At 38.7% G+C, this 24,302-nt stretch overlaps 1 protein-coding gene across 1 annotated transcript in view; it reads left to right on the forward strand.

The window, feature by feature from the left end:
• CACNA1D (calcium voltage-gated channel subunit alpha1 D) overlaps positions 1–24,302 on the forward strand; it is a 168,216-nt gene that overhangs the window by 48,414 nt on the left and 95,500 nt on the right. Inside the window, exon 4 of the mRNA XM_054179264.1 lies at positions 19,514–19,617. Coding sequence (XP_054035239.1) covers positions 19,514–19,617 — 104 coding nt within the window. The remainder of the gene's footprint in view (positions 1–19,513; positions 19,618–24,302) is intronic.

A 24,302-nucleotide genomic window follows, 5' to 3' on the forward strand; every position in this document is an offset into this window, starting at 1 on the left:
CTAAATGGAGGCAATTAATACTACTACTACTAATACTACTACTACTACTACTACTATAATAATAATAATAATAATAATAAAAAAACCAGGTTGGAAGAAACCTTCAAGATCATCGTGTCCAACCCCACAACCAATCCAACCCACCTAAACAACTAAGCCATGGAACCAAGCACCCCATCAAGTCTCCTTCTAAACATCTCCAATGATGGTGACTCCACCACCCCCCAGGCAGCCCATTCCAATGGGCAATCACTCTCTCTGTACAGAACTTCCTCCTAACATCCAGCCTAAACCTCCCCTGGCACAGCCTGAGACTATGTCCTCTTGTTCTGGTACTGGCTGCCTGGGAGAAGAGACCAACATCCGCCTGTCAACAACTTCCCTTCAGGTAGTTGTAGAGAGCAACAAGGTCACCCCTGAGTCTCCTCCTCTCCAGGCTAAGCAACCCCAGCTCCCTCAGTCCTCTCCTCAGGGCTGTGTTCCAAACCCCTCACCAACTTTGTTGCCCTTCTCTGGACTCGTTCCAGCAAGTCAACCTCCTTCCTAAACTGAGGGGCCCAGAACTGGACACAGGACTCGAGGTGTGGCCTAACCTGTGCAGTGTACAGGGGCACAATGACCTCCCTGCTCCTGCTGGCCACACTGTTCCTGATGCAGGCCAGGATGCCATTGGCCCTCTTGGCTGCCTGGGCACACTGCAGGCTCATGTTCAGCCTACCATCAACCAGCACCCCCAGGTCCCTCTCTGCCTGGCCGCTCTCCAGCCACTCTGACCCCAGCCTGTAGCACTGCCTGGGGTTGCTGTGGCCAATGTGCAGAACCCGGCACTTGGATGTGTTCAATCTCCTGCCCTTGGACTCTGCCCCATGCCCAGCCTGTCGAGGTTCCTCTGCAGAGCCTCTCTACCCAGCAGATCAACTCCTGCCCCCAGCTTGGTGTCATCAGCAAATTTACTGATGATGGACTCAATGCCCTCATCCAGATCATCAATAAAGATGTTAAAGAGCATGGGGCCCAGCACTGATCCCTGGGGCACCACTAGTGACTGGCTGCTGCCTGGATGTGGCACCATTCACCACCACTCTCTGGGCTCGGCCCTCCAGCCAGTTCCTAACCAATGCAGTGTGCTCCCATCCAAGCCATGGGCTGACAGCTTGGCCAGGAGTTTGCTGTGGGGGACGGTGTCAAAGGCCTTGCTGAGGTCCAGGTAGACCACATCCACAGCCTGCCCCACATCCACCAGGCAGGTCACTGATCATAGAAGGAGATCAGGTTGGTCAGGCAGGACCTGCTCTTCCTAAACCATGCTGGCTGGGCCTGATCCCTTGGCCATCCTCTAAGTGCTGTGTGACTGCACTCAAGATGACCTGGTCCATAATCTTGCCTGGCACCGAGGTCAGGCTGACAGGCCTGTAATTCCCTGGCTCATCCAACCGGCCCTTCTTGTGGATGGGCACCACGTTGACAGCTTCCAGTCCTCTGGGACGTCTCCAGTGGGCCAGGACTGCTGGAAAATGATGGAGAGCGGCTTGGCCAGCACATCTGCCAGCTCTCTCAGCACCCTAGGATGGATCCCATCTGGTCCCATGGACTTGTGGGGATCCAAGTGGCTGAGGAGAGCTCCAATTATCTGCTCATGGAACATAGGGAAACTATGCAGCTCCCTGGCTCCTTCTGCCAGCTCTGCTTTTGATTTCACTGGAAATACAAACAAATTGGATGACCAAGCCCCAGCCAGCCTAATTTTGATCTAGTTAAACATGACTAAAAATTGCAGCATATGACAATATCCCATAAACTGAGTAAAGCTCCAAGTTGCAATCTTAGTGTAAAAACTTGGTCAATTGCACCTGCATCTGAAAGAAGACATCACTTGTGAAGTAAAGCATTATGTGGAGACCCACCTACACAATCCAATTTATTTTTATTCCTAACTAAACTGCTACACACATTTTATTTCTATCACCCAAAAATTCCTTGTCTCCTTGCAGGAGGATGACCTCAGCTCTCTGTTTAGGCACAACAGACACATCAACATCAGTAGTTGTTGAGGCAGAAGCATATAAAATGCAGGGTTTGGTTCATGCTTCAATAGTCCAGGGCAATAATTTTCATGCCAAGTTTTTCTTTCTTCAACAGGGTGAAATAACTCTGATGGCACTCATCAGCTAGGAATGGCTTGATGCGAGAGGGTGGAGGTGGCAGCAGGGAGTACCTACTGGGACTCAATTACATCTTTCTGGTTCTCACACCTTAATTTGAGGCAGAGTCATTATTGACCAAAAATCCCAAGAAGACGGTTTGCTTAGATATGTCTATGTGGTATACTCCCCTTCTCTTTGTAATTCATGGACAGGGTAACTAAGGAGTCATGTATGCTGGCCTCCTATCAGCTGCAAGCCCTTCCATGTCAACAGCTCCACACTTCTCATAAGGGGCTTGTGCAAAAGCCTGAGTGTGCTATATCTCCTATGCTTCACTAGGCACCGATGACAGGAAACAAGCAGTTGCCTTCCACATCTAAGCATGTGCCAAGACACCAATTCTTCATTGGCTATATGTCTGCCCTTTTGAGTCACTGAAAACACAGTGAGAAAAAATTCATCTACTGCAGTAAGGAACTTACTGCACATGGGGTCTGGTATGTGGAAAGTGTTATGCTAATGCTATATGTAGAACTGTCACCCAGACATACTTGACTCTCATTTATTTGCAGAGAACAGTCATGTAACAACAAAAATGTACTCACAGGAGTACAGTGTTTGTCACTAGGCTCACAGAGGAGGTTTCGCACAGTGGTAACCATACCAACCAACAAATTAGCAGCATCAAATCAGGGAACTGAAATTGTTTCAACTGTACAAATAAGCATGGACAACAGCTCACAGCTGGGTGTGAAGTGCAACAGATGTAGAGAGACATAAATAAAAGGTTAAGTAACATCACATTTCTCAGTAGTACAGATTTTTGCATATCATTGTCGTTCTTTTTAGAAATAATATCAACTCGTAGGCTGCAAACTGTAGAATTATTTCTGCAGCACAAAATATTCTAGCAGGGATTTTCCTCAAACAAGGAGCATCAGGTTCTTGATAAGGAAATGCAAACTGGTATTCCCTCCATACAGTTATTTCTATACAGTTTGTTAGCAATTGACAAAACATATACTCAACAGCTCCAGCACATCCTCTGTTCAACAGAGGGCCTATGTGACATTATTGTGCCAGGGCACACATGGGTGGAATGGGATCTTCTGTGCCAAGAATGAGACAGGGAACAACTCGATAGAGCAACAAAACAGATCTAATGTTTCAGGCTGTCATTATAGCTGCATAGTAAGATGTGCTCACACACTGGATTTCTTAGAGGAAGAACTGTCAGTACTGAGTGTATGAGCACAGCTCAGTGTGCATTCACCCCACCACTGTGATACACACTGTCAACACAGTTTTTGAAACTGAGGAGTTTGTTACCTGCCGAGAGCCTGTTAGCAAGCATTGATCAGGACCAATCCCTAATAAGCCTGAAGGACTGAAATAAAGTCAGTACCCTTCAAGCTCTTACTCATGAATACTGAACTACTTTCATTGATTTTATTGGTCTCTGTCTAAAGCAGTTGGTTACAGTTACTGCTGTACACAGCTGCCAGTACTTGTTGATTATTTAATGACTGATCAATCCAGGATAGTATTTCCTTGTTTGTACCTATTTGTGGTTGAGTTTTATTTTGAACAGTCATACAGCAAACAAAAGAATTTCCTTTGGGTCACAACAGGCTTAGGTCATGCTGAGACCTAGAGCTGAAGTCCTGCTCCCTCTTTGAGTGTATACTCTGTTTGTTTATGTGAGGGTGTTAAATTTATATCCCACAGTTTTTGTTTGGTTGTTTGGTTGGCTTTTTTTTACGAAGCCTTCCCTCTGCTGTGAAAAGGAACACTGTCAAAAACCGTTCATTTCCCTTTTGCTGAAGGACTACAGATGACAGCTGACTGCCATTTTCTATTTCGGTTCATCATTATTCAAATGTCTTTTTCTATGATTTTTTTCTATATATACTGTAGACAACAGTTCTTATCTGCACCAACATATTTTATATGACATTAATTGACAGATACTGCCATGAGATTATCATAGATGGGTACATAACCTTAGCTTTTAGGCTCACTATGTACATACATTGCAAATAATACTGTGGGAAAGAAATTGAAAAAAAATTATTCACTTAGTCACCTGCAAGACTCGCATGTAGGAGGACATAAGGACATGTCAAAGCTTATGTTTTGGTGTCCTTAAAAAATGCAATAAATTCAACTTACAAAGATTTATTAAAGTGTGTTTGAAAGGTCTTAATTTGTTACCATGGCTACCCAAAGAAATCCTAATGCCTTGAGCAGAAAATGCCGTCAGTGGAAAACCATGCCCTAATGATAAGGACTATCTTCAGGAATAGATTATCATGCATCATTAAAACCCAAGCTTCTTGATAAATAAGTTATAAAGTTGTACAATTTATTATTTTCTTTACTCATAGTAGTTTAATGCATGCTTAATTACTGGCTTATTTATTTTAACTTCCAACACACTTTTAAAGGTAAAAGAGTGGATGAGTATCTTCCCTTTTTTAAGGTTTAGCATCTCTCTTCCCCTTCTTTAATGTTCAGCATCATTTGTTAGCTTTCTAATTTAACTGTCTAATCTCACCTCGCTGTCTCTTCCATTGACCAGTCATGATCTACTCTGCTCTTTTATCTCGGAATATTTGGAGGAGGTCTGTCCTTGGCTCCCATTTTCTGTGCCTAGATTTTCATGAATTCAGAGAACATCGGTCCAGTTTCTGGCTGTCACAGCGTGTGTGGAACCAGAGCTACATGTAAAAGCAAGCTCTTGAAGCAGGCTGTCACCTTTCACAGAGCTAAAATTGCTGGGCAGCTCCTCAGTGGCAATTTCTGTGCCATTCCATCAAGCATGAAATTGCCCAAAGACTCATTGCCTAATCATAACCAGAGAAATATTTTACAAAGGCAATTAAAATTGTCGTGATCACCCTGTGATTACCAGGATGTAAAGCAGTATTCAGAGATACACACAGCTTTAAGTTTGTAATCACAGAATCATAAAATCTCTGAATGGGTTGGGTTAGGAGGGACCTTAAACACTATCTAGTTACAGCCCCCTCACCATGGGCAGGGACAATCCACCAGACCACGTTGCTCAAGGCCTCATCCAACCTGGCCTCAAACACCTCCATGAAGGCGGCAATGAGGAGGACCTCCCTGGGCAACCTGTTCCAGTGTCTCAGCACCCTCACTGTAAAGAATTTCTCTCTAATATCCAGTCTAAATCTCCCCCTCCACAAGCTTCAATCCATTCCTTCTCATACTATCTCTGCAAGCCCTTGAAAAAAGTACCTTTCTAGCTTTCATGTAGGCCCCCTTCCAGCACTGGAAGGGCACTATAAGGTTTCTCCAGGCTGAACAGCCCCAACTCTGGCAACCTGTCTGCACAGGGGAGGTACTCCAGCACTGATCATCTTGGCCCTCCACTGGACCTGCTCCAGCAGTTCAATGTCCTTATACTGGGGGGCACCAGAACTGGATGCAGTACTCCAGGTGGGGTCTCAAAAGTGCAGAGTAGAGAAGAAGAATCACCTCCCTCGTACTGCTGGTTGCACTACTTTTAATGCAGCACAGGACACAGGTGGCCTTCTGGACAGCAAGCACACATTGCCAGCTCACAGTTGAGTTTTTTCATCAGCTGATACTCCCAAGTCCTTCTCCTTGACACAACTCTCAATCAGTTCCTCACACAGCCTGTATCTGTGCTTGGGATTGCCCTGACTTAGCTGTATGACCTTGCACTTGGCCTTGTTGAACTTCATGAGTTTTGGCTTGGCCACCTCCATAGCCTGTCCAAGTCCCTCTGGATGGCATCCTTTCCCTCCAGCATATCAACCAGACAACACAGTTTGGTGTCATCCATAAACTTCTTGAGGGTGCACTCAATTCCACTGTCCACCACCACTAACAAAGATGTTAAACAACACTGGTCCTAGTACTGACCCCTTGGGGATGCCACTTATCACTAGTCTCTATTTGGACATTGTTGACTACAATTATCTGAATACAGCCACTCAGCCAAATGTGAATGAATAAAATGCAGAGCAGCCCAAGATAATAAAAATTCAAAGGTATCTGAATATATCTGTGTCAGCTGCAAACATTTTACCCTATATTTCCAAATATTGAAAGAATTGAAAAATACAGTCTTATTGTGAAAGATCAGATGACAGTTCCAGATAACCTGCTAGATTCCCAAGAAATTCACTGTGATGAAAAATTGCCAACAGCGATGTTTTGAACCACGTTTCCAGGTACATTTCTGGAGCTGGAACTAGAGCAAATTTTTTTCTGTTAGAGGTGTTTGTCAAATCTGTTCTCAAGCCAGAGTTACAGTGTTTTTCAGGGCCCTTTAAGGAAGATAGGCCAAAAGCCATTCCTAAAGCCACATCCAGAGTAGGACTAGGGACATTGAGGTCTTTTCCAGAGCTAAATATGAGTTTTATTGTTCAACCATTTAACAGAGGTGGATTTAATGCATGTTCTGGAGCCCTTTCCCATAACCCATTCCACATTTTTGGTAGAGTCCTTTACTATAGTTGCCCTAGAGATGTTGATACCTCAGTTGCTTTCTAGAGCTGAATCTAGAGCCTGGAGAGGACCTCTACAGGTGGGGACAATTTGTACAAGTCATTGCTGGAGCTGGAAACCATTTCTGGTGTCCTTGTTAAGCTGGCTTTGTAATTTCTGAGGTCAAACCAAAGCCTGAGCTGAATCTGAAGCCACTTCTAAAACCTGACCTGGAGTCTTTCCCTAGAATGTCTTATCCTGTAGACTCCTGCAAACTGAAAGTTTTTCAACTGAGAATTCACTTTGAAAACAATGTGAATAATGTTAGCATCTAATGCAGAGTGAAAAATAGAGTATTCTGCAAAAGCTGAATTACCTTAAGCCTATAAATTCTCTCCAGCCTTGTTATTCAGGGGAATATTTAGAGAAAAAAATCTCCACAAGTCAGCTTCCATGCAGAAATCAAAATATTTACCACATGCAGATTACACACACACATTGTCATTTTACACATCTGTTATTAAACATATGAACTCTATTTTCAAAAATGTCTCCTTCAGCAGGCAAAACTGACAAGGATCATCAGGAAATACTCACCTTCAGAAACAGCTAGATGTAAAACAAAAGATCTCCCAATCACCCAGTCTCATCCATTTACACAGTATCTAAATACATCAAACATGCAGTGCACAAGAGGCATTACAGAAATATAGGAGGCAGATGGTGACAGAGTAACAAAGGAGTGCAAGGACATGAATGAATATTTTAAAACTGCAAACAGATCAAAACAGCAGACAGATTTCAATATACACAGCATAACTTGGCATTACAAGTAACACTTTCATACAGAAAAGGTGTGTTAGGCATTCAGATTCCATTTCCAAAATCTGTATGCAAAGCCATGCTTTTCAAGTAAGTTGGCATAATTTTGGCATTCTTGAAGTTTGATAGATTTAGTAAAATTTTTCTTTGTAGATTTATCATAAATCCAGTTTCATGCTACCATTTGAAGATCATAAAACCTACAAGCTAGTCACTCAAATTAAAAAAAATGCATCTGTTACATATCTAATGCCTTCTCAGAAGGCATAGGATTTTTACTAGTATCTAATTTTTACCCATAAGGTTTAGACAGGTAGGTCTAAACAGAAAATAGGACAAATATTTATTATTGATATACTAATGGCATTTAGTGACCAAAATAAATCAGTGTTAACACTATTCCACACTGTCAGAGTTTCATAGAAGTATGGCAGGGCATTTTCTTCACTTTCTTACCAAACAGTAGTTTGGTACAATAGCTATCTTACTTCTGTTCCCAGTCACTGGTGATATTTATATATCACATCTCAGCTCATGCGTATAATTTTCTTCAGCACAGAAAACAAAACAAACCAAAACCAACTAAAAATGGAGTTTTTAAGAAGGCTCTCATGTATTTAGGGCAAGCAATTCATCAAGCACTCTGAACACGGAAGTCACACTGTAGTTAGGTGACACTATAGCAGAAAATAAATTTAGGAATTAATGACTTTATGAATTTAAGGGGAGGTCACATCAGACTTGACACTGCCATTTCTGTTTCAGTGCAAATCAAAGGCAAGCCAGCAAGGGTTCTGAAGAGCGTTAGAGCTCTGTGGATCAACTCAGTAGCAATTTTCTGTCTATAGAAGAGAACCCAAGGACAAGAGGACACCTCTTCCCTTACAGCAAATCCATATTCTGCCAAATATCATACCGTTGTGACCTTTATAAAGTATTTTAAATATATTAAATGAAATGTAAAGCTTAGCTGTGAGAGTCTCTCTAAATTTCCTAGGCTTCAGTAGAAAACATGAGTATGTGTATCAACATACCAAATCTGGCATTGCTTACCATACAACTTATTTTCAAAAACATGACAATCTGAAACCAGCAACAATTTGAGTCATGCAAGGCAAAGAGGAATATTTAGTAAACTGTAACCATAGGACACCTTCTCACAACTACCCTCATCTATCTGCCCTTGTCTTTCTTATTTTGTTTATCTAGCGGGCCTGGAAATAAAATCCAGGCCCTTACTTTTGCAAGAATTTACACATTTGTTCCTGAAGAAAACAAAGCAAATACAACTGTATAAACCAGGAAGAGATTAAATCTGAAAATCAGCAGTGTGTTTTAGCACTACCTCTTTGCTTTTAAGCTGCTTTGTAAAGTGATTCTGAAAGTAAGGTAAAATTAGGCCTTCATTAGTTGCCAGTGTGTGACAGTAACCTATCACAGATAAATGACTTACAGTTTTAAAATATACTTTTTAAAAACCACTCATTGGATATAGGAAAGAAAAAAAAGCTGTTGTAACATAGGTATCATATCAGCAACTGGAAATTTTTTTTCAGTTGCCTGAATTTCAGGTATATAATGAGATATTATAACTCCTTTGAAGTCGAAGGTACCACATGGGAATACCACAGTTAGAGCTGCATACACAATCAGCAATCTGATGACACAATCAGCTATGGTGTCAGGCTGCTTCCTATGCAAGAGAAATTTTTCTGTTGGCTTACAAAGATAGCATGGCTTGCCTAGGATATACAACAAACAATATTGTTCTGGCAAACAAAAAGCTAATGCAAATAATTACAGTAAGTTTCTTTTTTGTACATGCTAGCAGGACCTTTCATGGGAAAAATATTTTCTGATCAGTAAAGTGTTTTCCAAGCTCAAGTGTGTTAGAAACCAGAAAATGCCAAAGGAAGTGGAGTTGTAACCTCAGTAAGGAGGCTTTGTAAGAAGAAAACCTTGCAAACTATTTCCATAAACTACAGTTTAAAACCACGAAATACAGCTACAACTGACACGACTTCAGCTTTTGCCTAGTGTCTAGAGTACACAACCAACCAAAAAGCTGTGTCAGCCTCCTCCCACTGACAAGCATATGAAATAGATATTTGACTATTGATAAATATATAGAATCACAAAATGGTTTTGGTTGGAAAAGACCACTAAGATCTTCAAGTCCAACCACTGACCTAACACTATCATGGTCATTAAATCACATCCCAAAGGTATCAGCTTGCTGGTGCAGGTTGTCATGGCAGAACATAGCTCTAAAATACAGGAAGCATTAAACACCTTGTTTTAAGGTATGCTAGTCATATTCTTTCTGTAAGACAAATATTGAAGCACAGATTAAAAATAATTTGCAATTTTTTTTTTGTAAACAAATAAAACTTCAAGTAATTCATGGATATTTGTACAAAAGTAAATTTGGGGCTTTCAGAAAAGGACACCTGTCTATAACTATTGGAGAGAACATTTGTGCAGGTGCACTACCCATCGCTGCTTGCAGAAACAATTCTTCTTAATGGAATATTATAAAATAAGGAGATTAGTAACTCACTTAATGAGTACCTTTGGCAAGCATGGTGAAGGTGATGTCAGACAGATACAGGCACTAGAATCACACAGTTCAGTCAAAAAAGCAAACACTGGTAGGATGACATAAGAATCTCAAGTGCATGCAAAAAAAGCCATCACTGAGAAGCTTGAGTAAATGCAGAGGCCATCTTACAAGTAGCAGTAGCATACACAATGTTTAACTCAACTGCTTACCCACTAAGTACACCAAGAACCAGGTTAAGTACGAAAAATGAGCCAAGGATGATAAGACTAACAAAATAGATCCATGGCCATTCACATCCTATTGCATCATTTACCTGTAAAATGTAAGGAAATAAGTATGATTCAGTAATTCATTAAACAGCAGAGTCCTTTTTGCAGCTGCCAGATCACGTAGGTTTCAACATTCAAAAGTTTATGGCTTATCCATTTCTTTAAACAAAAAAAATAAAGAAAGAAATCAATGAACATTTAATCACTTACCCAATTTATGTTGTAGATACAATGCTTTAGAATACAAATTTAAATACTATTTAAATAAGTGCAGGAGAATTAGTAGTCCTTTTAATGACTTTGCCACAAGCGTGGACATGAATAATATATACTGGTACATCTTAGCTCTGATTTGGGTATTGGATGTTATTTCTATTTCAGCTACAGAAAACAGAAAACTGTTTCTGTTGTAATCGTAGAAGGAAGAAATAGAGGCTTACTAAAGGATGTCATGTTAACTGAAGTCTCACCTGTTTAGGATAACCTGTGTGTTCATGGCAAACTGAATTCAGGACTCTGCCTTCATGATGAAAAAGGTGTATGCTTACCCGCTCAATACACCAAGAACAAGATTTAGTACGAAAATGACCCAAAGATGACGAGACTGACAAAATACACCCATGGCAATTCAAATCCCATAGCATCATTCATCTGCAAGAAATAAGATGATCTTACAGAGTAGATCACTACAGTAATAGCAATGAAGAGTCAGAGAAAAAAAGAGCTGAACCATTCAGATGAGACAGCATTCTATACATTCCTTCAGTATTCAAAGAACAGCACAAGAAAGAAGGCATTGGCCACATTCACTTTGCATTTCTAACGTATAGAACAAAATAATGAGTGAACCTACTATTCAGATCAAAAATGTTATCAAGCATAAATGGAGCACTGCAAGAGTTCTGTTCTTTAATACCTAGAACATGAACTAAATTTCAGAGCTCACTAATTAAAATGCTTATAAAATATATTGAAATATTAGGACTTTCACAGTTATGTGAATGATCCTTTGAGAGAAGAAACATAAATATGTAACTCAACAGTACAAGTACAAGTAATGTATTTTTCTGTAACACTGACATTGCAATATTTTTTTCCTGAAATACTACAGTTAGATGCAGACAGACATTTCAATTAAAAAGGGAGAATGATTTTGTGTAAAAACATGAACACAATTTCAGGAAAATGAAAAACCAAAATCAAATTTAGAAACGCAGCAGAAACACTTCTGAACAAAGTTGATACTGGGTTGTTTGCATTTTTTGTTTTGTTTTAAGTAAAGTTGAAGTCATTTGGCTTTACATATATTCTTTACAGACTTACACAAGCTTTTCTATAATGACCTTTTCTACTGTCTATTCTTAGCAAGCTCATTATACCCATCAGAACATGGATTCAAGGAAATATACCTATGAAATCTAAGATGGCCTGTTCAGAAAAAAACAGATCTTTTCAAACAGAGGAAAATTGGTTTTGTGTGTAGCATTTTGGTACTAAACGACACTTGGGTAAATTACAAAAAATAATTCTGACTTGGAATTTTTTGCAAATACATCTTGTGGGAGAGGATTTTGATTATACTGACAAGTTTGCATTAGATTCGCAAGATGAAAACTCAGCAGACAGTAAAACTTGAATGAATGTTTAAGATTGGATATGGTATCACAGAAGAATCTTTGGGCAAACGTTTATTCTCTCCTCTGAATAGCATTGTCTTTCTGGTACCTGAAATTTGTGATTAGACTTTAAGCTCAAAGCTTTAAGCTCAAGTCAAGTAAGACTCCTTTCCTTAACAGCTCAGTTGGAACAGGACACATTAACATGGGAACAAATATTTTTGAATCGTACATCTTATTTTTTTCCCCTCTATCTCTTCAAAATATATCAAACTCAGTTTCCGCAAGGTGGCCCTGTAGTTGGTTAGATATAAGCACACGCACTAAGTCTTTGCAGGTTCAGGCCCATAGGCATTTTTCTTCAGTGGTGACCTGTAATAATCCCACTCTATACTACTAAAGTGAGCAAACTTCCTAAGTAACCAAAATTTATTTTACACAACTTCATACATCCTTTAGAATAATGTCTCTATGTATAATCTTTTGAAATGCATTAATAATTGAACAGAGGTACTGAAAGTAACTTAAAATTATGTAGACCTGTTAGGAAAAAAGGAAACTGCGAAATGTATGATTTGGATTGTTTCCCTTTTGATTTCAATAAATGACAAACATTGCCTTATACAGATCAAAATATACTTAGTCTTGTGTGCAATACTTTTAGCAATAACTAGCATGTCAGATGTCTATGCTAAGAAAAAACAGCCACAGTGGTTTCTGTTTTATCATCCATGCCCATTCCCTCAGAGCAAGTCCCCTGCATTTGTTAACAATGAATGAAAAGGCTCAGGCATTTAATAAAAGACCTTATTGCCCAGACTGAATTTCTGCTTCATCCCAGTGTATATTTGTGTATTTGTGTCTTCTTTTAGTTGTAGACATCTGGCCTTAAGGTTTAGGCATAAAATCTATTCCAATTTTTAACATGCATATTCATAATTAATTTATTACTTTAGAATTAAGTTTACTTCATTTAAATGATTCACATGATATAGGAAAAGTGGTTTTTCTAACAATAGCTAGCAAGTGCAAACATTTTTATTACATTTCAAATTCATTAGAATGCATTTTGCCTCTTACTGAACTATACCATTAGCAAACACTTGTTTGCAGGTCTTCAGAATTCAGAGTGAAGGCATGTTCATGCCAACATTTCCCTCCCAGCAATCTTTTTGAAGAACCTAGAATAGTTATACTTCCCATTCTACTTTAAGAAAAAAGAGCTCTGAGAATCACTGCAGTCCAATTTGATACACTTTTTGCTCACAAAGAACATATTCTAGAAGCCAGGCATTGTGCTAACTTAGTAAGCAAGGACTGAAGCTGACATTTCCATGCTCTGCCATGAATGTTCTATTAGCATAGACACCTGTGATTTGCATTTCCTTCTCATTTATGCAGTAAGCCAAATCACTAAAAGCTTCTTTACTTCGAGGGTAGCAGAGTACCGAATAGGTTGTGGCGTCTCATTCCCCAGAGACTTTCAAAGCTCATCTGTACACATTCCTGTGTGGTGCCCTAGGTGATCCTACTTTTGGCACAGGGGTTGGACCAGGTACCTCCAGAGGTCCCTTCCAGCCCCTACCACTCTATGATTCTATTCAGGACTAATGCCCTGTAATTGGAAACTGCAGCTAACCAATGCTTTGGTTTGGGCTAACTCAAAAGCATTCCTAACTCAGGGACCTTTAATCTAGTGGAACACTTGGGCACTAGTCTAAGATTGAATTCCTAAAAGGAACAGCCCGAAACTGAATCTACTCAAGAATCTTACCACTTAATTCCAGAAACAATTAAGCTGTATTCGAGCAATGCTTTGTAATTGCTATTAATGAGTATTTCTGATTGCATTAGCACCAGAGCTGAAAGTATAAAATTAAATCCTCTCCTTATGGAAAACTTTGATGTTCATTTCATACAAGTCAAGTGGCATTTTCCTCAACTTTCAATTAAAGAAAGATTAAAGGAATCAATTTGCCTTCTGATTAAACATTGAGGCAGATCTTGGTTAATATATAAGCACAGGAAAATCTCCATCCTCAAAAACAAGGCATTTTCAGTTGAAAGGATTAATGCCAACTTGAAGACAAATTCCAGATGCATTGGAAGATGCAATAAAGGCCCCCAAAATATGCTAAAGTAACACCAAGATAGGAGATATCACATGTCAAATCCTCAGCCAAAAGTCTTGCATGTCTCCCACCCAGTGTGGCTCAGGGATGTACTGTAGCAGAGGAGGTGTCATATTTAATGGCTCTCAATAGAATTGCCTCATCTCTGAGTCCATTAAGCTTTTACCATCCACAACACCTACAGCAAAAACACCCCAAAGTACCAACCCTCTCGCCCTTCTTCATGCCTTTTACCTGATTTAGTCTCGTTGTTTGGATTTCAGTTCTAAGTCATTTGTCCATCATGTCAACTAGAGGGCAGATGAATGATACAATGGATGATATGAAGGACAAAGTAGTTTTCATATCACTTAATTCAGTTTCCCCATAATAGTAGATATGTACTACTCAGGTGTTTAAAAAACATCTTCCATAGATGTCACTTTTGGCTACACTGCCCTTTTAACTTCTTTCATACAGATGTTAGATTAGCTTTGTATGCTTAAACAGCTTTGAAAAGAATTTTGAACTGAATCCTGAAGCTCTTCCTATTCCTTTTACAAGTCACACAGTAACTAACAGTTCAAAAGTCTTTGTATCTCACTGTGTATTTGGCTCTATGTAGTGACATGCATATGCTTGTGAGTATACATAGAATACATAGAATACATAGAATAAACCAGGTTGGAAGAGACCTTCAAGATCACCGCGTCCAACCCATCAACCAATCAAACACCACCCAAACAACTAACCCACGGCACCAAGCACCCCATCAAATCTCCTCCTGAAAACCTCCAGTGATGGCGACTCCACCACCTCCCCAGGCAGCCCATTCCAATGGGCAATCACTCTCTCTGTATAGAACTTTTTCCTAACATCTAGCCTGAACCTCCCCTGGCGCAGCCTGAGACTGTGTCCTCTTAATCATCTCTTATACATCTGCAAAGTCTTGAAGAATTGTCTTGAGCTGATAGGAAAAACTTGGTACAGCCTGAAACTGCCTCTTCCAGCATTTGGAGTGAATTAGCTGTGCTGTAGGTGGAGTCAGCTATCGTTACAATGAAGTGTAGATGATCAGAGACCAAGACTCAGAAGTGAAACAGGGAGAAAGCCAAATTTACAACAGGCATAACCATTAATATTACACAGCAACAGATGGCAAACTCCAATCTAAAACATCAAGCACAAATCATTACAACTTCTGCCTGTCTGTGGTATCTGTGAGTAAAATCCCCATATGCAATTGCACACAGATCAAGGTTTTACTTTTCTGTACACCTGGCAGGGTTTTGCAGAAAAAAAACTGTTGCAAGGTCCTTGTATGTTTTGTTAATCAAGTCCTTACTGGGCATAAGCCCTACGAGGAGAGGCTGAGGGAGCTGGGGTTGCTTAGCCTGGAGAAGAGGAGACTCAGGGGTGACCTTATGCTCTCAAATGCGGAAGAGGCAGTTTCTAGGCTACCAAGTTTTTCCTATCAGCTCAAGACATCTTCAAGACTTTGCAGATGTATAAGAGATGATTAAGGACACAGTTCTCAGCTGCGCCAGGGGAGGTTCAGGATGATGTTAGAAAACGTTCCATAAAGAGAGAGTGATGCCATTGGAATGGGCGGCCTGGGGAGGGTGGTGGAGTCGCCATCATGGAGGTTTTTCAGGAGGGATTTGATGGGGTGCTTGGGTTGCCGTGGTGGGTTAGTGTTTGGTGGTGTTGATTGTTGATGGGTGGACGCGGTTGATCTTGAAGGTCTCTTCCAACCTGGTTTATTCTATGTATTCTATGTATTCTATGTATACTCACAGCATATGCATGTCACTACATAGAGCCAATACACAGTGAGATACAAAGACTTTTGAACTGTTTAGTTACTGTGTGACTTGTAAAAGGAATAGGAAGAGCTTCAGGATTCAGTTCAAAATTCTTTCAAAGCTGTTTAAGCATACAAAGCTAATCTAACAATCTGTATGAAAGAAGTTAAAAGGGCAGTGTAGCCAAAAGTGACATCTATGGAAGATGTTTTTAAACACCTGAGTAGTACATATCTACTATTATGGGGAAACTGAATTAAGTGATATGAAAACTACTTTGTCCTTCATATCATCCATTGTATCATTCATCTGCCCTCTAGTTGACATGATGGACAAATGACTTAGAACTGAAATCCAAACAACGAGACTAAATCAGGTAAAAGGCATGAAGAAGGGCGAGAGGGTTGGTACTTTGGGGTGTTTTTGCTGTAGGTGTTGTGGAATGGTAAAAGCTTAATGGACTCAGAGATGAGGCAATTCTATTGAGAGCATTAAATATGACACCTCCTCTGCTACAGTACATCCCTGAGCCACACTGGGTGGGAGACATGCAAGACTTTTGGCTGAGGATTTGACATGTGATATCTCCTATCTTGGTGTTACTTTAGCATATTTTGGGGCCTTTATTGCATCTTCCAATGCATCTGGAATTTGTCTTCAAGTTGGCATTAATCCTTTCAACTGAAAATGCCTTGTTTTTGAGGATGGAGATTTTCCTGTGCTTATATATTAACCAAGATCTGCCTCAATGTTTAATCAGAAGGCAAATTGATTCCTTTAATCTTTCTTTAATTGAAAGTTGAGGAAAATGCCACTTGACTTGTATGAAATGAACATCAAAGTTTTCCATAAGGAGAGGATTAATTTTATACTTTCAGCTCTGGTGCTAATGCAATCAGAAATACTCATTAATAGCAATTACAAAGCATTGCTCGAATACAGCTTAATTGTTTCTGGAATTAAGTGGTAAGATTCTTGAGTAGATTCAGTTTCGGGCTGTTCCTTTTAGGAATTCAATCTTAGACTAGTGCCCAAGTGTTCCACTAGATTAAAGGTCCCTGAGTTAGGAATGCTTTTGAGTTAGCCCAAACCAAAGCATTGGTTAGCTGCAGTTTCCAATTACAGGGCATTAGTCCTGAATAGAATCATAGAGTGGTAGGGGCTGGAAGGGACCTCTGGAGGTACCTGGTCCAACCCCTGTGCCAAAGTAGGATCACCTAGGGCACCACACAGGAATGTGTACAGATGAGCTTTGAAAGTCTCTGGGGAATGAGACGCCACAACCTATTCGGTACTCTGCTACCCTCGAAGTAAAGAAGCTTTTAGTGATTTGGCTTACTGCATAAATGAGAAGGAAATGCAAATCACAGGTGTCTATGCTAATAGAACATTCATGGCAGAGCATGGAAATGTCAGCTTCAGTCCTTGCTTACTAAGTTAGCACAATGCCTGGCTTCTAGAATATGTTCTTTGTGAGCAAAAGTGTATCAAATTGGACTGCAGTGATTCTCAGAGCTCTTTTTTCTTAAAGTAGAATGGGAAGTATAACTATTCTAGGTTCTTCAAAAAGATTGCTGGGAGGGAAATGTTGGCATGAACATGCCTTCACTCTGAATTCTGAAGACCTGCAAACAAGTGTTTGCTAATGGTATAGTTCAGTAAGAGGCAAAATGCATTCTAATGAATTTGAAATGTAATAAAAATGTTTGCACTTGCTAGCTATTGTTAGAAAACCACTTTTCCTATATCATGTGAATCATTTAAATGAAGTAAACTTAATTCTAAAGTAATAAATTAATTATGAATATGCATGTTAAAAATTGGAATAGATTTTATGCCTAAACCTTAAGGCCAGATGTCTACAACTAAAAGAAGACACAAATACACAAATATACACTGGGATGAAGCAGAAATTCAGTCTGGGCAATAAGGTCTTTTATTAAATGCCTGAGCCTTTTCATTCATTGTTAACAAATGCAGGGGACTTGCTCTGAGGGAATGGGCATGGATGATAAAACAGAAACCACTGTGGCTGTTTTTCTTAGCATAGACATCTGACATGCTAGTTATTGCTAAAAGTATTGCACACAAGACTAAGTATATTTTGATCTGTATAGTGGCAATGTTTGTCATTTATTGAAATCAAAAGGGAAACAATCCAAATCATACATTTCGCAGTTTCCTTTTTTCCTAACAGGTCTACATAATTTTAAGTTACTTTCAGTACCTCTGTTCAATTATTAATGCATTTAAAAAGATTATACATAGAGACATTATTCTAAAGGATGTATGAAGTTGTGTAAAATAACTTTTGGTTACTTAGGAAGTTTGCTCACTTTAGTAGTATAGAGTGGGATTATTACAGGTCACCACTGAAGAAAAATGCCTATGGGCCTGAACCTGCAAAGACTTAGTGCGTGTGCTTATATCTAACCAACTACAGGGCCACCTTGCGGAAACTGAGTTTGATATATTTTGAAGAGATAGAGGGGAAAAAAATAAGATGTACGATTCAAAAATATTTGTTCCCATGTTTAATGTGTCTGTTCCAACTGAGCTGTTAAGGAAAGGAGTCTTACTTGACTTGAGCTTAAAGCTTTGAGCTTAAAGTCTAATCACAAATTTCAGATACCAGAAAGACAATGCTATTCAGAGGAGAGAATAAGCGTTTGCCCAAAGATTCTTCTGTGATACCATATCCAATCTTAAACATTCATTCAAGTTTTACTGTCTGCTGAGTTTTCATCTTGCGAATCTAATGCAAACTTGTCAGTATAATCAAAATCCTCTCCCACAAGATGTATTTGCAAAAAATTCCAAGTCAGAATTATTTTTGTAATTTACCCAAGTGTCGTTTAGTACCAAAATGCTACACACAAAACCAATTTTCCTCTGTTTGAAAAGATCTGGTTTTTTCTGAACAGGCCATCTTAGATTTTCATAGGTATATTTCTTGAATCCATGTTCTGATGGGTATAATGAGCTTGCTAAGAATAGACAGTAGAAAAGGTCATTATAGAAAAGCTTGTGTAAGTCTGTAAAGAATATATGTAAAGCCAAATGACTTCAACTTTACTTAAAACAAAACAAAAAATGCAAACAACCCAGTATCAACTTTGTTCAGAAGTGTTTCTGCTGTGTTTCTAAATTTGATTTTGGTTTTTCATTTTCCTGAAATTGTGTTCATGTTTTTACACAAAATCATTCTCCCTTTTTAATTGAAATGTCTGTCTGCATCTAACTGTAGTATTTCAGGAAAAAAATATTGCAATGTCAGTGTTACAGAAAAATACATTACTTGTACTTGTACTGTTGAGTTACATATTTATGTTTCTTCTCTCAAAGGATCATTCACATAACTGTGAAAGTCCTAATATTTCAATATATTTTATAAGCATTTTAATTAGTGAGCTCTGAAATTTAGTTCATGTTCTAGGTATTAAAGAACAGAACTCTTGCAGTGCTCCATTTATGCTTGATAACATTTTTGATCTGAATAGTAGGTTCACTCATTATTTTGTTCTATACGTTAGAAATGCAAAGTGAATGTGGCCAATGCCTTCTTTCTTGTGCTGTTCTTTGAATACTGAAGGAATGTATAGAATGCTGTCTCATCTGAATGGTTCAGCTCTTTTTTTCTCTGACTCTTCATTGCTATTACTGTAGTGATCTACTCTGTAAGATCATCTTATTTCTTGCAGATGAATGATGCTATGGGATTTGAATTGCCATGGGTGTATTTTGTCAGTCTCGTCATCTTTGGGTCATTTTTCGTACTAAATCTTGTTCTTGGTGTATTGAGCGGGTAAGCATACACCTTTTTCATCATGAAGGCAGAGTCCTGAATTCAGTTGCCATGAACACACAGGTTATCCTAAACAGGTGAGACTTCAGTTAACATGACATCCTTTAGTAAGCCTCTATTTCTTCCTTCTACGATTACAACAGAAACAGTTTTCTGTTTTCTGTAGCTGAAATAGAAATAACATCCAAATACCCAAATCAGAGCTAAGATGTACCAGTATATATTATTCATGTCCACGCTTGTGGCAAAGTCATTAAAAGGACTACTAATTCTCCTGCACTTATTTAAATAGTATTTAAATTTGTATTCTAAAGCATTGTATCTACAACATAAATTGGGTAAGTGATTAAATGTTCATTGATTTCTTTCTTTATTTTTTTTGTTTAAAGAAATGGATAAGCCATAAACTTTTGAATGTTGAAACCTACGTGATCTGGCAGCTGCAAAAAGGACTCTGCTGTTTAATGAATTACTGAATCATAACTTATTTCCTTACATTTTACAGGTAAATGATGCAATAGGATGTGAATGGCCATGGATCTATTTTGTTAGTCTTATCATCCTTGGCTCATTTTTCGTACTTAACCTGGTTCTTGGTGTACTTAGTGGGTAAGCAGTTGAGTTAACATTGTGTATGCTACTGCTACTTGTAAGATGGCCTCTGCATTTACTCAAGCTTCTCAGTGATGGCTTTTTTGCATGCACTTGAGATTCTTATGTCATCCTACCAGTGTTTGCTTTTTTGACTGAACTGTGTGATTCTAGTGCCTGTATCTGTCTGACATCACCTTCACCATGCTTGCCAAAGGTACTCATTAAGTGAGTTACTAATCTCCTTATTTTATAATATTCCATTAAGAAGAATTGTTCTGCAAGCAGCGATGGGTAGTGCACCTGCACAAATGTTCTCTCCAATAGTTATAGACAGGTGTCCTTTTCTGAAAGCCCAAATTTTACTTTTGTACAAATATCCATGAATTACTTGAAGTTTTATTTGTTTACAAAAAAAAAATTGCAAATTATTTTTAATCTGTGCTTCAATATTTGTCTTACAGAAAGAATATGACTAGCATACCTTAAAACAAGGTGTTTAATGCTTCCTGTATTTTAGAGCTATGTTCTGCCATGACAACCTGCACCAGCAAGCTGATACCTTTGGGATGTGATTTAATGACCATGATAGTGTTAGGTCAGTGGTTGGACTTGAAGATCTTAGTGGTCTTTTCCAACCAAAACCATTTTGTGATTCTATATATTTATCAATAGTCAAATATCTATTTCATATGCTTGTCAGTGGGAGGAGGCTGACACAGCTTTTTGGTTGGTTGTGTACTCTAGACACTAGGCAAAAGCTGAAGTCGTGTCAGTTGTAGCTGTATTTCGTGGTTTTAAACTGTAGTTTATGGAAATAGTTTGCAAGGTTTTCTTCTTACAAAGCCTCCTTACTGAGGTTACAACTCCACTTCCTTTGGCATTTTCTGGTTTCTAACACACTTGAGCTTGGAAAACACTTTACTGATCAGAAAATATTTTTCCCATGAAAGGTCCTGCTAGCATGTACAAAAAGAAACTTACTGTAATTATTTGCATTAGCTTTTTGTTTGCCAGAACAATATTGTTTGTTGTATATCCTAGGCAAGCCATGCTATCTTTGTAAGCCAACAGAAAAATTTCTCTTGCATAGGAAGCAGCCTGACACCATAGCTGATTGTGTCATCAGATTGCTGATTGTGTATGCAGCTCTAACTGTGGTATTCCCATGTGGTACCTTCGACTTCAAAGGAGTTATAATATCTCATTATATACCTGAAATTCAGGCAACTGAAAAAAATTTCCAGTTGCTGATATGATACCTATGTTACAACAGCTTTTTTTTCTTTCCTATATCCAATGAGTGGTTTTTAAAAAGTATATTTTAAAACTGTAAGTCATTTATCTGTGATAGGTTACTGTCACACACTGGCAACTAATGAAGGCCTAATTTTACCTTACTTTCAGAATCACTTTACAAAGCGGCTTAAAAGCAAAGAGGTAGTGCTAAAACACACTGCTGATTTTCAGATTTAATCTCTTCCTGGTTTATACAGTTGTATTTGCTTTGTTTTCTTCAGGAACAAATGTGTAAATTCTTGCAAAAGTAAGGGCCTGGATTTTATTTCCCAGGCCCGCTAGATAAACAAAATAAGAAAGACAAGGGCAGATAGATGAGGGTAGTTGTGAGAAGGTGTCCTATGGTTACAGTTTACTAAATATTCCTCTTTGCCTTGCATGACTCAAATTGTTGCTGGTTTCAGATTGTCATGTTTTTGAAAATAAGTTGTATGGTAAGCAATGCCAGATTTGGTATGTTGATACACATACTCATGTTTTCTACTGAAGCCTAGGAAATTTAGAGAGACTCTCACAGCTAAGCTTTACATTTCATTTAATATATTTAAAATACTTTATAAAGGTCACAACGGTATGATATTTGGCAGAATATGGATTTGCTGTAAGGGGAAGAGGTGTCCTCTTGTCCTTGGGTTCTCTTCTATAGGCAGAAAATTGCTACTGAGTTGATCCACAGAGCTCTAACGCTCTTCAGAACCCTTGCTGGCTTGCCTTTGATTTGCACTGAACAGAAATGGCAGTGTCAAGTCTGATGTGACCTCCCCTTAAATTCATAAAGTCATTAATTCCTAAATTTATTTTCTGCTATAGTGTCACCTAACTACAGTGTGACTTCCGTGTTCAGAGTGCTTGATGAATTGCTTGCCCTAAATACATGAGAGCCTTCTTAAAACTCCATTTTTAGTTGGTTTTGGTTTGTTTTGTTTTCTGTGCTGAAGAAAATTATACGCATGAGCTGAGATGTGATATATAAATATCACCAGTGACTGGGAACAGAAGTAAGATAGCTATTGTACCAAACTACTGTTTGGTAAGAAAGTGAAGAAAATGCCCTGCCATACTTCTATGAAACTCTGACAGTGTGGAATAGTGTTAACACTGATTTATTTTGGTCACTAAATGCCATTAGTATATCAATAATAAATATTTGTCCTATTTTCTGTTTAGACCTACCTGTCTAAACCTTATGGGTAAAAATTAGATACTAGTAAAATCCTATGCCTTCTGAGAAGGCATTAGATATGTAACAGATGCATTTTTTTTAATTTGAGTGACTAGCTTGTAGGTTTTATGATCTTCAAATGGTAGCATGAAACTGGATTTATGATAAATCTACAAAGAAAAATTTTACTAAATCTATCAAACTTCAAGAATGCCAAAATTATGCCAACTTACTTGAAAAGCATGGCTTTGCATACAGATTTTGGAAATGGAATCTGAATGCCTAACACACCTTTTCTGTATGAAAGTGTTACTTGTAATGCCAAGTTATGCTGTGTATATTGAAATCTGTCTGCTGTTTTGATCTGTTTGCAGTTTTAAAATATTCATTCATGTCCTTGCACTCCTTTGTTACTCTGTCACCATCTGCCTCCTATATTTCTGTAATGCCTCTTGTGCACTGCATGTTTGATGTATTTAGATACTGTGTAAATGGATGAGACGGGTGATTTGGGAGATCTTTTGTTTTACATCTAGCTGTTTCTGAAGGTGAGTATTTCCTGATGATCCTTGTCAGTTTTGCCTGCTGAAGGAGACATTTTTGAAAATAGAGTTCATATGTTTAATAACAGATGTGTAAAATGACAATGTGTGTGTGTAATCTGCATGTGGTAAATATTTTGATTTCTGCATGGAAGCTGACTTGTGGAGATTTTTTTCTCTAAATATTCCCCTGAATAACAAGGCTGGAGAGAATTTATAGGCTTAAGGTAATTCAGCTTTTGCAGAATACTCTATTTTTCACTCTGCATTAGATGCTAACATTATTCACATTGTTTTCAAAGTGAATTCTCAGTTGAAAAACTTTCAGTTTGCAGGAGTCTACAGGATAAGACATTCTAGGGAAAGACTCCAGGTCAGGTTTTAGAAGTGGCTTCAGATTCAGCTCAGGCTTTGGTTTGACCTCAGAAATTACAAAGCCAGCTTAACAAGGACACCAGAAATGGTTCCAGCTCCAGCAATGACTTGTACAAATTGTCCCACCTGTAGAGGTCCTCTCCAGGCTCTAGATTCAGCTCTAGAAAGCAACTGAGGTATCAACATCTCTAGGGCAACTATAGTAAAGGACTCTACCAAAAATGTGGAATGGGTTATGGGAAAGGGCTCCAGAACATGCATTAAATCCACCTCTGTTAAATGGTTGAACAATCAAACTCATATTTAGCTCTGGAAAAGACCTCAATGTCCCTAGTCCTACTCTGGATGTGGCTTTAGGAATGGCTTTTGGCCTATCTTCCTTAAAGGGCCCTGAAAAACACTGTAGCTCTGGCTTGAGAACAGATTTGACAAACACCTCTAACAGAAAAAAATTTGCTCTAGTTCCAGCTCCAGAAATGTACCTGGAAACGTGGTTCAAAACATCGCTGTTGGCAATTTTTCATCACAGTGAATTTCTTGGGAATCTAGCAGGTTATCTGGAACTGTCATCTGATCTTTCACAATAAGACTGTATTTTTCAATTCTTTCAATATTTGGAAATATAGGGTAAAATGCTTGCAGCTGACACAGATATATTCAGATACCTTTGAATTTTTATTATCTTGGGCTGCTCTGCATTTTATTCATTCACATTT

This window comes from Dryobates pubescens, chromosome 1 (assembly GCF_014839835.1).
Source record: "Dryobates pubescens isolate bDryPub1 chromosome 1, bDryPub1.pri, whole genome shotgun sequence".
NCBI classification, from domain to species: Eukaryota; Metazoa; Chordata; class Aves; order Piciformes; family Picidae; genus Dryobates; species Dryobates pubescens.